The sequence below is a fragment of the Chiloscyllium punctatum genome, chromosome 3, assembly GCF_047496795.1.
Source record: "Chiloscyllium punctatum isolate Juve2018m chromosome 3, sChiPun1.3, whole genome shotgun sequence".
In the NCBI taxonomy this organism is placed as follows: Eukaryota; Metazoa; Chordata; class Chondrichthyes; order Orectolobiformes; family Hemiscylliidae; genus Chiloscyllium; species Chiloscyllium punctatum.
This window is the reverse complement of record NC_092741.1, coordinates 29,952,016-29,969,374: the sequence shown is the minus strand read 5'-3', so window position 1 is coordinate 29,969,374 and position 17,359 is coordinate 29,952,016. Positions and strand designations below refer to the sequence as shown.

The 17,359-nt window shown below is 45.4% G+C and overlaps 1 protein-coding gene across 4 annotated transcripts in view; it reads right to left on the bottom strand.

The window, feature by feature from the left end:
• daam2 (dishevelled associated activator of morphogenesis 2) overlaps nt 1–17,359 on the bottom strand; it is a 339,423-nt gene that overhangs the window by 124,104 nt on the left and 197,960 nt on the right. For all 4 annotated transcript variants that reach the window (XM_072551064.1, XM_072551092.1, XM_072551081.1 and 1 more), the window contains exons 6-12: nt 16,993–17,326; nt 14,084–14,194; nt 12,417–12,520; nt 11,766–11,832; nt 8,485–8,602; nt 4,932–5,070; nt 2,497–2,555 (exon numbers count right to left, since the gene is read on the bottom strand). In XM_072551064.1, the coding sequence (XP_072407165.1) occupies nt 2,497–2,555; nt 4,932–5,070; nt 8,485–8,602; nt 11,766–11,832; nt 12,417–12,520; nt 14,084–14,194; nt 16,993–17,326 (932 nt within the window). The remainder of the gene's footprint in view (nt 1–2,496; nt 2,556–4,931; nt 5,071–8,484; nt 8,603–11,765; nt 11,833–12,416; nt 12,521–14,083; nt 14,195–16,992; nt 17,327–17,359) is intronic.

Here is a 17,359-nt window from a genome sequence, read left to right as displayed (position 1 = left end):
GTGTCTTCAGGAATTACAGATTGAACTCCAAGACAGAGCTACCAGTAACTCAGGGGAAATATTGTGAATATTGGGATTAAAATATATAAAAACTAAACCATTTTTTAAAAAATTGCATTTGATTTCTTTTTTCTGTCAACACTCATTAGGTTTGGAGAGAGAACAATGGTCCGCTAAGGCAGTTTCAATGAATGCTTCCATCCGATGGGAATGAGGGCTGAGGCTGGTGGAGACAGAAGGTCTTGTGATAAAATTCCATGGTTGGTAACCCTTTGGAAGAGGTTCTATAATGGGTGAGCAACCAGCTATGCCAGGTTACAACCAATGTGGCGACGCGAGTGATATGCCAATCATGATGCCTTTGGTGTTAGTTAGGAACACTCTGGTCCACTGCACACATAACTCTGCTAAAGCCATCTGAAACCACTACCTGTTGAATGAAATGATTGTAATTAAATCTATTATCTGAGGCTGAGGGACAGAATTGAACAGTAAGAGAGGTGACCTTATTAAAGCAGGCAAAGTTCTTAGAGGAATCACAGAATTGTTATGGCCAATCAGCCCATCATGTTTATGCAAGCTTCTCATTACCCTGAGCCCATCTCTTGTTCTATTCCCTCTGCCCTTGCGCATTATTACTGACAGCGAGATGGGAAAATGTTGCTTTACATTGTGGGAAGAGCTTAGGAGCAGAGAACATACTCTCACAGTAAGGGCTCACATATTTAAGACAAAGATGAAGAAGAATTTCTTTTCTCACAGGATACTGAATCTGTGATAATTCTCCATCACAGACGGCTGTGGATGTTAAATATGCTCAAGGCTAAGACAGGTGGATTTTTGATCAGTAAAAGAACTAAAGGTTATGGGGAAAAGGCAGGAAAATGGAGCTGAGGAATATCAGATCAGCCACGATCTCATAGAATGGCAGAGCAGATGGTGTCTCATGGTGTCGTGGTTTAAGTTGTACACTCAGCGCATTATTGTGATTTGCAATGCACAATGTGAAAGTGAAGTGAAACAAATTCAGTAATAACTTTTAGATTATTTACAGTGTGGAAACAGGCCCTTCGGCCCAACAAGTCCACACCGACCCATTCCCCTACATTTACCCCTTCACCTAACACTACGGGAAATTTAGCATGGCCAATTCACCTAACCTGCACATCTTTGGACTGTGGGAGGAAACCGGAGCACCCGGAGGAAACCCACGCAGACACGGGGAGAATGTGCAAACTCCACACAGACAGTTGCCTGAGGGGGGAATGGAACCCAGGTCTCTGGCGCTGTGAGGCAGCAGTGTTGCCCACTGTGCCACCGTGCCGCCCAACAGTCAACAGGGATTTTTTCATGAACAGGCACAAAAGAGAAAAAAAAAAGGCAGGATTGTGGAAAAGTGTGGGCTGAATTAGCTCTTTCAGTGGAGGCAATGATGTGCTGGGGCCTCCTCCCACTGCACTGTAGTTAATGTAATCAACTCTTTCCAGAATGGAGCCAGCACCATCCAAACTGTTAAAAGGACAGTGAGGGCATTAACCCTTTTCAAGACTGTTTCTGATCCATTCAGGCAAGTGAAGGCAATGAATATAGTGCACAAGGGCTGTCTCTCACTTAGCTCAATCTGGAGAATCTGCAACACTGGTCAAGGAAGCTGAAATATTCAAAACTCCAAGACATGTGTTAAGCAGCAAAAATAGGGAGGCTATTCTAGTGAGTACATTCAGTGAAGTTATTTATGTGGCAAAAAGTTGGGGTGGTATGGTTGCTCAGTGGTTAGCATTGCTGCCTTACAGCACCAGTGACCCAGTCCAATTCCAGCTCCAAGCAACTGTCTGTGTGGAGTTCGCACATTCTCCCAGTGTCTGTGTGGGTTTCCTCCCACAGTACAAAGATGTGCCGGTCAGGTGAATTGGCCATGCTAAATTGCCCATAGTGTTAGGTACCTTAATCAGAGGGAAATGAGCCTGGGTGGGTTATCCTTTGGAGGGTTAGTATGGACTGGTTGGGCTAAAGGGCCTGTTTTCACACTGTAGGGAATCCAATCTTAAAAAAATAACAAGCTATTGGTGAAGCTGCCCGCTGTGAACTAGCAACATTCCTATTTCTTAACAAGATAGAGAGAGAAGTTGGGTACAAAACGATCAGGAAGCAACCCTCAGGTCAGGTCCTGGCTGGGATAATCTGAGGGGAATTGTAACACCACAATGATACTGGAATCATGATATGGAACAACATTGTCAACTGCAAATATAAATAAAAGCAGAATGGACTGGGGAACTCAACAGATCCGGCAGTACCTGCGGAGCAAGAGATAAGTTCATATTTCAAGTCTGATAGGACTCCTCTTTGGAACCTAAACTGAGTGAACACTCCTTTGCTCTCCACAGATGATGCCACACCTGCTGGAGCTCCTTCAGTACTTTCGGTTTTAATTTCAGATCATCGCGTCCGCAGTGTTAACCATATCCACGTGAAATTCTGTCTCGGCAAGCTTACCTTTCCTGAACTTCTCTGCTTGATCCTTCCACTGCTTCACCTCATTTTCATTCACTAGCCTAAAGATAGTTAAAAGATTGTCATTTCCATTCAGTACATGACCTGGAGTTCTCTCATCCACGATAGTCAAAACCTCAATGAGGCCAAATGGTACGGGCAATAGGTGATACAACACAGAGGGTGGGGGCAGGGAACAGCAGATTGGATGGAACAGCCTCAAAGGGAAGGAGAGACTATCTTTCACTGAGCTATTGAGTTTACGGTCACATGGGGAGTGCAAGTTGCCATGACAGTACACACGTTGTAAAATGCATTTAAGGGTAATGACGGTAGATGCTCCAACATTTTCTCCATCTCACAGCTGACTAGGAAGCTCTCCTGCTTTTCCCACCTGGCATTAGCATGTTGTAAGAATTCAGATTCATAACCAAACCTGTTATGAACGCACGTTCCTTGATCATCAAGGCCTGTGAATAGATTCAAACCCAGAGTGTCTGCCTCCGGGAGATGGGGGTGCAGCCTCTTGCGCCCACACCTCATAACACCAAGTGCGAATGGAATCAGTGGAGCTCAGGTACATACTAGGTAGATTGAATGAACTGATTAGGGTACTGCAGATGCTGGAGATTAGCGTCAAGACTAGAGTGGTGCTGGAAAAGCACAGCAGGTCAGGCAGCACCCAAGGAGCAGGAAAATCGATGTTTCAGGCCCTCCTAATGAAGGGCTTTTGCCCAAAACATCGATTTTCCTGCACCTCGGATGCTGCCTGACCTGCTGTGCTTTTCCAGCACCATTCTAATCTCTGATCGAATGGTGACTTGAACACATATGAAGATGCACTTGTTGACATGGGGTGTGGTGAGGAGGTAAAAACTGTAATGCAATGCAGTTGCGATGCAATCTGCAACTCGGTGAATACATCTCTCCCAAATAAAAACTGCCTCTGATGCCTTCCTTCACCCACTGGCTATCAGTGACGGAATATTAAGTTGGGGTTGAACTGTGCAGTCTCACTGAGGAGGGAGTCTGTGTGAGAATGTACTGTCAGATCTTCAAAACCCTTCACTGGGATGCTGGTCTCCACATAAGAAGAGTAGACTCCTCATGGGCATGTCGTTGATAATAGGTGAGGGCTGAAAGGTCCCCCATTTATTGCAAGAGGAATTAAATACTAAAGGAGGGAGGTTATACTTCAGCTGCACAGGGCACTGGTGAGACAATGTCTGGAGCACTGTGTACAGTACTGGACATCTTATTTAACAAGGGATGGAAATGCATGGGAAGTCGTTCACAGGAGATTTACTAGAGAGACCCATAGAATGGGTTAACTGTCTTTGAGGGAAGGTTGGACAGGCTAGCCTTGTATCTGCTTGGAAATCCTGAAGGTGGATGTGGAGAGGATGTCCCCCACCCCCCCCCCCTTATTGGACAGTCTAGAACTAGAGGGGACTGTTTAAAAATCAGGGGTTTGCAAAGAGTTGAGGCAATTTTCTTTTCCTCTGAGGATTGAGAGCATTTAGAACGCTTTCCCTGGAAAAGCAGTGGAATCAGAGTGTTTGAAGCTTTTTAACACAGGCTGATCATTACTTATTAACCAAGAGTTGGTAAGTTATCAGGGACATGTGGGAGTGTGGAATTGAGGTTATTATCAGCCATGCTTTTTTGAATCATGGCTTGAGGGGCTGAATGGCCTCCTCTGACTCCAAAATAAAAAGTCTGTACTTATTGGAAGTTGGCACATTTTTTAGGTGGTGTAACTGGCACTTGGCATTATTTTTCTCAATCTTTCTGCCCCCTCTCAGCTCTTGCTGAGTACGTAAAAGCGGGAAGGGCCAGTCAAAACAGCAGGATCCTGGAGACAGGCTCTTCCTTGCTCTCACACAGATTGATAATGATGGGGGTTGTGGGCCTTGATCAAGGAGCGAGGAATTCAGTAAAAACTGACAGCGAGCGAGCCAGGAAAGATCGGTAGGGGGTTGGGGGGTAGGGTGGGGGGGGGGGGGGGGGGTTGGAGGTGATGAGACACTCTATAATGCAGGAGGATGGAACAACGAGGAAGAGAGGTTTCAGCAATAGAATTCCAGGGTTTAAGACCTCGGCAGCTGAAGGAGCGACTGCGAGTGGTGGGAGACGTGTAGGAGGCCGGAATGGAGGAGGGCCGAGTTGTCAGAGGATTGTGGAAGGAGATAACGAAGAGTTGGAGCAGTGAAGCATGGTAGCAGTTGAACCAATGGATAAGGATTTTTAATCTCTCAATGTTTTCTTGAGATGAGGAACCATTGTAATTTGGTGAACATGGGGGTAAAAGGGGGAAAACACCCTGGGACTTCCTGGCTCAATCAATGAACGCTTTGTAATGGGTACCACACCAGTACAGGAGGTCTCATCCAACAACACTCGCTCCCCAGAGTGAATGAGTCACAGGCAATGCTCACATCCGAATGATATTCTTCACATTGAAGTTCTCCAATGGTGCAACATCAGGATCCTCCCCTTTCTCGTCCTGCAGCACGATCTGTTGCAGTATTCTGTCGAGGAGCTGCCAGTGCTGGTTGTTAGTGCCATTTCTCTTCCCTGAAGTGAAGGACATTTCAGAATCAGAATTAGGGTGAGAAACGTTGACCCTTCGCGGACTGAGACTCAGAAACATCATGGTGAAGGACCAGTACAAAGACGCGGAGGGGTGAGAGGACCAAGCAAGGAAGCTGCTGATGAGGTTCAGAACAACAAGTTTACCATTGTCCGGGGCTGAGGGTTGATCTACGTGAGGTAGATCTTTTCACCGCAAGGTTGTGGAAATTTGAAACCCTGTTTCCCGAGGCAGCTAACGAGCCTGCTAGAGGGGGAAGCCATTTTCCTTCGGAATGGATATTGGAAGAATTTTGTTCAGCAGCTGGACCTCATAGAGTATGAGTTCCCTGATTGAGGCTGTTAATCTGGTCCAATCGGGGAGCCCTGGCTGACATAAAAAAGGTGGAATGTCAGAGATATTGATCCCCTGGACTCAGTGAATTAGCCAGTGCTATTGTCAGAGGCTGTGTATTTGTAAGCAAAGGGTGATTTGTGATGGGATGCTGGCCTTTGAAGAGCTATTTCAGTGAGGGTCAGGGTATGACCCTGGAATCGAGGCAGATAAATGGAGGTTAAGATTGATGTGGGCGCAGGGATGTTTTAGGTACTTCCTGTTTCTCTGTTTCATGGAGGCATCCTGTCAGCTCTCTGAGGGCGATCCCTCTTTGGCAATCCGCTGTGCAATCCGTGGATTTCAGCCTAGCTGCTCCCTATCTTAACCAACCCACCTCCACCCTCCACATGTTGTTCGATTTGGCAGCCATGACTGAAATTAATGACGGAAAGGCCAGGTGATGGCAGCAGACTTGTAACCCGAGGATACACAGCGGCATTTGATATCCTTGGACAGAGAAAGTGAAGACTGAGTTTATGGTGAACAAGTATTTCTACTTAAACCTACATCTGTTGAATACATTTTCCACTTATTGCAATTGGAAAGTGCACCCTCGGGCATTCTATCGAACAGAGCTTGATGCACATCGTGCAATCATTCATCCAGCCCTCGGACCGAAATGTAAAATAAATAATACCTTGCAGACAAACAGAGATACATCAGATAGAGTGGGGTGGGGGGGGTGGGGGGTAGACTTAATGAATGTGGCCTGTGTGAGGATGTTAAATGAGCACAGGCAGGGAGCAGGCTAAATAACCCATGGCAAATCTAGTACCAATCGCCACTGTCTCAGCTAGCAATAACAGTTATTAAATTATCTTCCATGGTAACACATCCAAACCTCCCCCTTTCAAGCCTCAGAAAATCGTGGTGAGAGAGGTTTGCCTGTATCGCTGATTCTTCAATATCCCCCTCATACCTCAGCAGCTGGTGGTTAAGGGCTTACAGAATCCACCTTGTCTTTCTTCCCTGGTGAAGTGACAGTGTGGAAGCCAGTTTCCTATCGATTGTCTATGTTAAGTCCATTTTAGGCCAGCTTTTGCAGATGACCCCTTAATTCAAGATGAAATAGCCATGCGTCGTTGAACAGCCAGTCAATAGCACCCCCTCTCCCCAGTCCTGCTCTTCTCCACCCCATCAGGCTTGCAACATGAAGGTTGGAGTGAGACCCTGGAGGGAGCCCAGGGTCTCAGTAACTCTGAGTAAGTCACTGCCTTCAGGAATGAACAGGTGTAAACCACTCATTGAAGGCTCACCTGTGCAGAGATGGATAGAGTACTTCAGCACTCTCCCTTTCTTAAGTCTGATTGTCCAACCACAGCTGTGGTAGTCTGTGTCGCTAAATCTAAATCTGTGTCTCCACTTCCTAAATAACAGTTTTCATGCAGTGTTAAGTGATGCTTCCAATTATGGATCGGACCAGAACTAAAATACATAAATTTATGGTTACAAATTAATCCATTGGGGAATTCAGCAGAATCTTTTCAACCAAGGGTTAGTTGAGTTGTGGGAATTGCCAACCTATTTCTTATTCTGACATGAGACATGGCCATTGTTGGGAAGGTCAGCAATTACTATCCTTTCCAGCCTGCCTTTGAGAAGTGTAGACGAGGAGGAATGGGAAATGGTAGTCTTTATACTGTTGACAAAAGTGGAGGGTGTCCACATCTGGTCCACTCTCTCCTCCTCCCCATTTGCCAACAGCATAACATTGTTCATATTACAAATTGAATTAAGCAGCATGGGTGCATTTAAAGGGAAGGCAAAATAAGTACATGAGGGGGGAAGGATCTGTTGGTGGCTATAGATGAGATAGCATGAAATAATATAATGGACTGATGGGCAAAGTATTTTTTCTACGTAATTCTATGAGTGAGAAGGACTAATGGAGACCATTTAGAATTTATTGAAGGTTGATTGAGAATGGCTGAACCATATCATTCCACAAGGTGCTAAATTCAAACCTTTGTTCTCTTGAGTTGACTAATCCAGTTGACTAAATTAGCATGAAGTGCTTCAATACCTGTCCGTACATCTGTCCATTGTTTTGCTCTCTGTAACCTCTTCCGACCCTGTATCAACAGCTCAATGCTTGGTGCTTCTGACTGTAGTTGTCAGGCTACCATCTCATCCTTGCCTGGTCTTCCAGCTGCCTCCTCACCAAGGGAACTCAGACACTGAATATTGACGCCTCCCTCTGAACGTTCTCATGACCCATGTTTTTCACTGGCCATCCCTCCAAACCAGCTTTGCTTCCTGCTTTAGCAACTGTTTTGTCTTCTGCCTACTGGTTGTTTTTCATTCATTTTGTTTTTGCTCATACATGGGACGTGGGCCAGTGTTTATTGTCCATTCCTTGACCTGAGTGCTTTGTTAGGTGCATTTCAGGGGAGGGACTGGAGTCACATGTAGTCCAGTCCCTATAAGGATTGGAAATTTTCTTCCCCATTGGACATCTGTGTTTACAACAACCGGCAATGGTTGCATGGTCACCAACACACCGTCGTTCTTTAATTCCACATTTTAACTGAATTCAAATTTCACCGTTTGGTGGGACGCCAATCCATAGCATTAAGCTGGCTTCTGGCTTACTAGCCTAGTGACATTAACATTATGCATAGCCTCCCTCCATTAATTATGCCTGTCTTTTCATTTCAAGGGCTGATATGCAATTCTAAAAACCAAAGAATGGCTGATGCCGGAAATCAGAAATTGCTAGAGAAACTCAACAAGTCTGGCAGCATGTGTGGAGAGAAAGCAGAGTTAACATTTCCAGAGCAGTTCTGTAGAAGGGTCACTGGATCCAAAGAGTTAATTCAGCTCTCTTTCCACAGAAGCTGCCAGACCTGCTGAGTTTTCCCAGCAATTTCTGATTTTACAGATGAAATTCAAACTTCCATTTGACCATGGCTGGGAGCTGCTCAATGACTATGGAACCGTGGCCTGGATTCTGTCCGCTCTACTCCCATCTCAAGTCATCAGGATTCAGGAGAGAAAGCATTTCTAATGAGAATTCCACTCACAGGGCATTTGGAGGCAGTGCTGGAGGATAGACACCAAATGTGGATAGGCTTCTGTGTGACTCAGCTTTTTCCGAATCAACTCAAACATCTGGCTTGTGCTCCTGGTGTCAATGTGCACCTAGACAGTAGAGAGATTAAATCGCGGCTCAGTACATTACAGTGCACATGCATTTTTAGCACAACTCACAACATCTGTCAGATGACCAAGTATCTTAACATCAACTTACACGTAGCATTTTTAACACAAGAACAAAATCCTCGAGTGAGCGACATTGGAAGTTATTAAACAGAGGTGACGTTAGCGAGGTAAACAAGGGTTTGATCAAAGAGGGATCTTTTATGGTGCATCATAAAGGAAGGAAACAGACAGGGGATGGAGAGGTCTCGGGGATAGATTCCAGAACTGATGCCACAGCCACTAAGAGGGTCAAGAGGCTAAATTTGGTGGAAAACAGATATCTCAGAGGTGCGTGGCCCTGGAAGAGATGACAGAGATCGGGGGACGGATGGAGCCAAATTAGAAGATACACTGGAACAAATAGGTGCATTAATCTGTTCGCAACTGTGACAATAAACCGCTGCAAAGAATATCACACACAAGGCAGTGGTTAAAGAAGAATCATCACTGCCGATCTACTCGGATGGTGCCATAACCTTGCCAGCAATGCCAGAATCCTGAGAATGATATTGTTTTGATAGATTCTCCTGACAAAGCAGAGGTTCTAATTAACTCACAAAGCTGGTGGTTTTAAGCTGAACAGTGACTACTTAAGGGGCAGCATTCATTGAGTAAGAATCTGAGCTGTCACTGGAATCCAGTGCTGAATCTTTGTTCAGCATTGAGGATGCAGAGCAGAAGTGGATCAATGGAGTCACGATGCAGTCAGGGGAACCTTGCCGTAGGTCTGCGCTCTCGTTGGAGGGAGAGATGACTGGGGGGGGTTTAACCCGAGACTCGCCATGCCTCAGGCGAGGGGTGAGGCTGAAAAGGCAGGGCCTTCATGGTGATCTCAGCCAGTGTGGGAATCCAACCCACCGGGTTTGGCGTCACTGTACATTGTAAACCAGCCACTGATCTGTGACACAGGTAAACCACATTCAAACTGGATTACAGTAGGTTCAAGGAATTGAGAGTCCTACCCGTGGGAACACGATTCCTGTCAATTTTCAGGTTTTAATTAGTGTCGGTGCTTACATATCAAGTAATTGCTGATTAGGTGATTCTAGTTGAAGGCATATCTGTATAACCAGCCACCTCAAGGATAAACCCATTGCCTTTGAAGCAGCTACTTTCTTCATTCACCAAAGCAGTTCACCACTGACTGTCATTTCACTATACACTATGACCAAGCAGAGTCATTGTGGTTTCTTGAAGGGGAAATCACTATACTACAGTTCTTTCAGGAGATAACAGGCAGGATAGATAAAGGGAGACAGTCGACGTAAAAGATTTGGATTTTCAGAAGCTGTCTAATAACCACACATTGGGTTACTTAATAAGACGAGAGCCCGAGGTGACTGAATTGACGATTGGCTAACTCATAAAAGACAAAGTTGGGATAAGGAGGGCACTTCCAGGATGGCAACCTGCAAGGGCGGCACAGTGCCTAGGATTGTGGCCTCACAGCGCCAGGGACCTGAGTTCGATTCCAGTCTCGGGCGACTGTCTGTGTGGAGTTTGCACGTTCTCCCCGTGTCTGCGTGGGTTTCCTCCGGGTGCTCCAGTTTCTTCCCACAGTCCAAAGATGTGCAGGTCAGGTGAATTGGTCATGCTAAATTGCCCGTAGAGTTAGGTGCATTAGTTAGGGGGAATGGGTCTGGGTGGGTTACTCTTTGGAGGGTCGGTGTGGACTAGATAGGCTGAAGGGCCTGTTTCTGCACTGTAGGGAATCTAATCACAAAGTAGAATGCCACAGGGATCAGTGCTCAGTCACAATTATTTACAATAAGTTTGGATGAGGAAAGTGAATGCAGCCACATTTATGGATGACAAAAATTGATTGGAAGTCAAGTGGTGCATAATGTGGGAAATGCAAGGTTACGGACTTTGGCAGAGGGACTGAACATGATTTAATTTGAGGAAGAATGCAGAAAATTACAGCACCAAACCATTTGGGATATAGATCACAGAAAGTTAACGTTCAAGTTCAGCAGGTAATGGAGGAGGCAAATGGAATGTTGGCCTTTAGTTCAAAGGGATTGGAATATAAAAATGGGGAGGTCTTGCTTAAACAAGGCGCTCGACAGACTACTGTTGAGAGTGTGGTGCAGGTCAGGCAGCATCTGAGGAGCAGGAGAATCGATGTTTCGGGCATACGCCCTTCATACCAGAGAAGATTCACTAGGTTGATCCTGGGTAGGAAGGGAATGTTTTGTAAGGAGACATTGAGTAGGTGAGGGCTATACTTGTTGGAGTTTAGAAGAATGGGTGGCAACCTGACTGAAACTTTATGAGATTCTTAGCAGACTTAACAGAGGAGATATGCAAAGGCAGTCCCCGCTTGTGGGGCCAAAAGACAAAATCTCAGAATAAGTCAGAAGTCGCGCAACACAAGATTATAGTCCTATAGGTTTATTTGAAATCACAAGCTTTCGGAGCGCTGCTCATTCATCGGGTGAAGCCTGTATCATGTGTGCCTTGGCTCAAACCAGAATTTCAGAGCTTGCTGGTTCTTCTAAGCCAGCCAGCAAGCAGACAAACCTTTGTTGAACATTGAGGAATACAGAACAGAAGTAGACCAATGGAATCATGATATCGGCTTCACCTGACGAAGGAGCAGCACTCCGAAAACTTTCAAATAAACCTGTTGGACTATAACCTGGTGTCGTGTGACTGCTGACTTTGTCTACTCCGATCCAACACCAGCACATCTACATCGTGGCTCTGAGAATAAGGGGTCACACATTTAAGACAGAGAAAAGGAGGAATTTCTGCCCTCAGGAGGTAGTGAGTCAGGTTGTTATGTGTAATCAGGGCTGAGAGAGAGACAGATTTTTAACCAGTAAGGAAATCAAGGGTTATGGCAAAAAGGCATGAGAGTGAAGTTGAGGATTATCAGATCAGCCACAATCTCACTGAATGGTGGAGCAGACTCGATGGGCTGACTTTCAGCTCCAATGTCTGATGATTTTCTTTTTGGTTATAATAGGCGGCTATTGATATAATAATGAAAAACCTGATGTATGAACCTCCTTATTTTTGAAACCGGTGATGGTAGATGTTGCTAAGACCCCCCCCCCCCCCCCCCCCCCCGATTTACAGGTGCAGGATTGTCACTCACCAGGTCAAGTCGCTTTGCAAGTTCATTCTCATCCTCATTTCTGACCATCTCAAAGAAGTCTAAGTGCCTGAACACAAAGAGAAAACACACAACTGTCAGCACTCAGAATCTATCCTGTCCAACGTTCCTGCTTCAACCAAAGCCCCCCAGCTTATTGCTGCTTGAGAGTTGTGGGCGATACGACTGCTTTTTCTTTTTAGTTCATTGATGGAATGTGGGCACCACTGACCACGTTCAAATTTATTGCCCGTCCCTAGTTACCCCTTGAGAAGGTGGTGATGAAAGGCTTTCTTGAACCACAGCAGTCCACTTGGCATAGGTAGTGGGAGGGTTCCAGGATTTTGATCCAGCGATGTTGGAGGGACAGTGATATATTTCCAAGTCAGGATGGTGAATGGCTTGGAGGGGAACCTGAATGGAGTGGTGTTTCACTGTAGGTACTGTCCTTGCCCTTCCAGATGGCAATGGTCGTGGGTTTGGAAGGTGCTATCTAAGGATCGTTGGCAAATTTCTGCAGTGCACAAGTGGTACACCCTGCTGCTACTGAAAGTCAGTAGGGGAGGGAGTGAACACGTATGAATGTGGTACCAATCAAGCAGGATGTTTTGTCCTGGCTAGGGTCAAGCTTCATGAGTGCTGTTGGCCCATTACCTGTCTAATGTTGCGTTCTCATGGTTTCGCAGTTTATCAATCACCGGTTGGATTCCTAGCATGAGGAACTCATATCGGAGGTGCAGTCGAAATTCCAGATTGTCCTGTAAAAGGAAGTGAAGACATTATTAAAGCCTGGTACATCACACAATCTCAGCACACTCCTCCATAGTCCACAGCAGCTTTTACTCTTCTGTCCTTTGGACAATTTTGAGTTCGTGAAGGTGAAGGTTATCAATATTCTTCTTCCTTTTAGTGTGTGACTCAAAATTACTTACAATACTCAAGCTTAGGTCAAAGTTGGTGGTTTAGAATAAGCTAATGGTGTCTCTATTTACAATGCCTAGGTTTGCAAATTCTACAGAGCTCTCTCGCTTCCCTTTCACACCTTTACTCGACACCCATTTTCCATCTTTTTTTCTCTTTCACCAGCATAGACAACCTTTTTGTTGTTTGCATGGGTATCTGTCCTTGTCTCTGACACCACCAAAACGGATAACCTGGTTGTCATCATGTTGATGTCCATGGGACCATGCTGACTGCCTTAACAGTGAGGGGACGCTTTGGGGATGTGAAAGGGCACTAAATAAATGCAAGTATTTCTGAGTTAGTCTGACCTGGCTTCTTTGGTAGTTTTCAGCACCGCTACATAATGCACTTCATTTCCATATGTTTCATAAATGTATCCCCATTACCAAGCCATCTGAGGTGTTTGGAGCAGGTTACATTGTGTGCTGCAATTTAGTTTCAAAGTTGAGATTCCTCTCTACAAAGGAACCTGAAAAGCATTGAAAAGTGCACCCTGACGATACAGGCCTTTGAAAGTGCTTCTTGAGGAAGTGCAGAGGTTTGTTGCTTAAAAAATATTGGTGCCCAGACTCCTTTTTCAAAATGTTTAGAGCAGGAGTGGCAACATTTTCTGCAAAGCTGGCAGGGAGGGCACAACTCAATGTCACACCTTGAGCTGCAGCAGGTAACTCCAGCTGCTTGCCGTTGTAGACACTGACATCTTCTGTTTGCATTGATGGTTAGACTCCTCACTTAACAGGAGGTCATCTGGTTAGAATGGATTTCAAAGCTCAGCTTTTTTGTTTAAGAATCGGTGATTACTGAAGGCATCACTTTTCCAAGAATTGATAAATGCGGAAAATGCAAAAACGACTCTGCAGATCTGCAGGGGGTTTATGTGGACAGGAACAGTCATAACCTTTGCAGCTGCTGCCAGTTCAGATACATCACTGACTTGACAAGGTTTAACTCTGCCCATTCTCAACAGAAAATGTCAAGCATTTCCAGAATTTCTCTGGTCTCGTGTTTTATTAAGAGGGTTCATCTTGAGAGTGTTCTAAAACGTGGGGAAATATTGAATCTCATTGAATGATCAAAGCTATGTTCTTGGGATTTGCTGTCTCCATTGTCTAACCCACAGAACTTGTGTTTGTTCTTGTGAGATCCATCACTCAGCAAAGCTTTGAACCATTAATAGCCAGTCGGACTCCATAAGCTAGACAGGGTAACATTATGGAATGGAGCACTGCCTATTCATATTGGACCTGAAACCTTAACTCCGTTTCTCTCTCAGATGGTGCTGAAGTTCCTGAGGTTTTGCGGCACTCCCTGTTTTTATCCTGAGCGCAGCATTAGCTGGGAGACTGCCTTGAGCTTACCTCTCCAGCACCAGCATTTAACACGGCATTGATGAAGGACATTATTGCAGTTTTGAGGTGCACTTCATCCCTGTACTTTCCAGTACTTCTGTCCAGCTCATTAAGTAACGTCTAAAATAGAAAGAAAAAGCCTTTGAGCTTACATGTGTTTGAACATTATCCAAAGAGGGATCCAGGTACAACACGATGGCGGTCACCAGATGGTTTATTTAACTGAAAGGCACCTCAAAGCACAGGAGGAGAATACCTTGCAAAATAAAGTTGCTTATCTCTGACATGTGCCAGAGATAGAGTGGGCAGGACTTGGGTTAAATGTGTTACCTGAATGACAGCTAAACATTTCTTCCTTCACCCTAATGCCTCAAAGGCTGAACCACTGAGTCACAGTTATCAGCTGCTGTAGCATGGCCAATGTTATTGTGCAGATGAATGTGGCAGTCATTTTAAGTACGTCTAGAGCGCACAAAGGAGTAAGAATATCAATTTAATCTGTTTTAAGGGAGGAATTAGGGACATTTAGAACCCTGGAATGCATTGAAGGGTAGTAAAAGAAATGGTGGGAGAAATAACAGGTGGACTAGGGCTAAATTTCCGAAATTTGCTGGACTCCGGGGCGGGTCATGCTTCACAAATCCTTTGGAATTTTATTGAGACATTTCAAGCAAGATGGACAACGTGGACCCAGTGGATGTGGTGTACCTAGATTTCCAAAAGGCCTTTGGCAAGGTGCTGCACATGAGGCTGCTGCATAGGACAAGGACGCATGGTGTTAGAGGCAGAGTATTAGCGTGGATAGAGGATTGGTTGACTGACAGGAAGCAAAGAGTGGGGATAAATGAGTACTATTCTGGCTGGCAATCAGTGACGAGTGGTGTGCTTCAGGGATCAGTGTTGGGACCACAATTATTTGCAATTTATATCGATGATTTGGAGTTGGTGACCACATGCATGGTGTCAAAATTTGCCAGTGACACTAAGATGAGTGGCAGAGCGAAGTGTGCAGAGGACTGTGAAATGTTGCAGAGGAACATAGATATATTGAGTGAGTGGACAAATGTCTGGCTGATGGAATACAATGTTAGTAATTGTGAAGTCACACATTTTTGGTTGGAGTAACAGCAAAATAGATTACTACTTGAATGGTAAAAAGTTGCAGCATACTGATTTGCAGAGGGCCCTGGGTGTCCTTGTGCATGAATCACAGAAGGTTGGTCTGCAGGTACAACAAGTGGTTAAGAAAGCAAATAATGTTGTCCTTCATTGCTAAGGGGGTTGAGTTTAATAGCAGAGAGGTAATGTTGCAGCTGTACAAGGTGCTGGTGAGGCCACAACTGGAGTAGCAAAAGAGATGGCGGGAGATTTAGTCTCCTTACTTAAGAAAGGATGTACTGGTACTGGAGGGGATGCAGAGGAGGTTCATAAAGTTGATTCTGGAGTTGAGGGGGTTAGCTTGTGAGGAGAGGCTGAGAAGATTGGGATTATGGTGCTTGAAAAGCACAGCAGGTAGGGCAGCATTCGAGGAGCAAGAAAATCCACATTTTGGGCAAAGGCCCTCCATCAAGAATGAAGGGCTTTTGCCCGAAACATTGGTTCTCCTCCTCCTCAGACGCTGCCTGACCTGCTGTGCTTTACCAGCACCACACTCTCAACTCTAATCTCCAGCATCTGCAGTCCTCGCTTCTGCCTAGATTAGAATTATATTCATTGGAATTCAGAATAATGAAGGGGGGGGGATCTTGTAGAACCATATATAATTATGAAGGGAATCGATAAAATAGAAGTAGAGAAGATGTTTCCACTGGCAGGTGAGACTAGGACAAGAGAGCACAGCCTCAAGATTAGAGGGAGCAGGTTTAGAACTGAACTGAGAAGGAACTTCTTCACCCAGAGGGTTGTTAATCTATGGAATTCCTTGCCCAAGGAAATAATTGACGCTACTTCAGTAATCCCTGTTAAAGCTAAAGTAGATACTTTTTGAAAAATAAAGGAATTAAGGGATATGGTGAAAATGCAGGTAAATGGAGCTGAATCCGTGAAAAGATTAGCCATGATCTTACTGAGTGGCGGAGCAGGCTCGAAGGGCCGAACAGCCTCCTCCTGCTCCTAGTTCTTATGTTCTTAAGCGACTCCTGGGTGATAGTAAAATGAAGGGTGTGTAGGTTAATCTGACCTTAGAGTAGGATAGAAGATCAGCACACTATCAAGGGCTGAAGGGCCTGTACTGTTCTACGCTCAATGTAAACTCTCCAAATCGTGCCTTGGGAAGTGCCTCACTGACTTCCTGACTGACTGGGACACATAGACATGACTTCGGTTCAATATCTCATTAAAAAGCGGGAGCAACGCTATTCATTATTAAAGTACAGTGAAGCTTGAACTGTTGACACTCTGCTACAGAGGCAAAAGTCTTGACAACTTGGCCAAACCGTTTGTTTATTATCATAAGACAGTGATGTCAAAGGAGTTATCAATCAGGCAGAAAGCTTCTTCTATTAACTTGGGGGGATTTTATAAATAAGTATATTCATGCCTATGATGTGAGTAGCTCCATTTTATTTTCTTCCCCCACATGGACTAGAGCCACATGCTTACCCAGACTCAAACCAACCCCCCCTACACACACACTATCCCTGTAACCCTGCATTTCCTATGGCTAACCTACACGTTCCTGAACACTATGGGCAATTTAGCATGGGCAATCCACCTAAACTGCACACCAAGAAAGGAAACTGGAGAACCTGGAGGGAATCCACGCACACGTGGGGAGAATGTGCAAACTCCACACTGACTGTCACCTGAGGCTAGAACTGAACCCAAGTCCCTGGCGCTGTGAGGTAGCAGTGCTAACCACTGAGCCACGCTGAATGCAATTGGTTGAACTTACTGTCCTTCAGGAAGCCCTGCCTTACCTGGAAGCGAGTCCTCTCTGCTGCGTAAACCTGATAGTGCAACATTGCTTGCAGTACTTTCTTGTGGCCTCCAGGGACCAGACAAACCGCGCCCAGGATCTCCAGCACTGCGATCTTGGTCTTGATGTTCTCTGTCCTGAGGCTGTGGGAAATGATGTTGATGCTCTCCGGGTGAGCCAGCACGTGGGCCCGGCCTTGAGAATTGTTCATCAGAGCCTTGATGCACCCTATAACGGATGTGTGAATGCGGCTCTCTGACGTGTCATAGTCCATGCTGCGGAGGAAGTTCAACAGGCACGTAAGCCCGTCCAGTTCGATGAACCGCATCACAAACCTGTGGGTCAAAGAGCCGCAAGGTTAACGCACC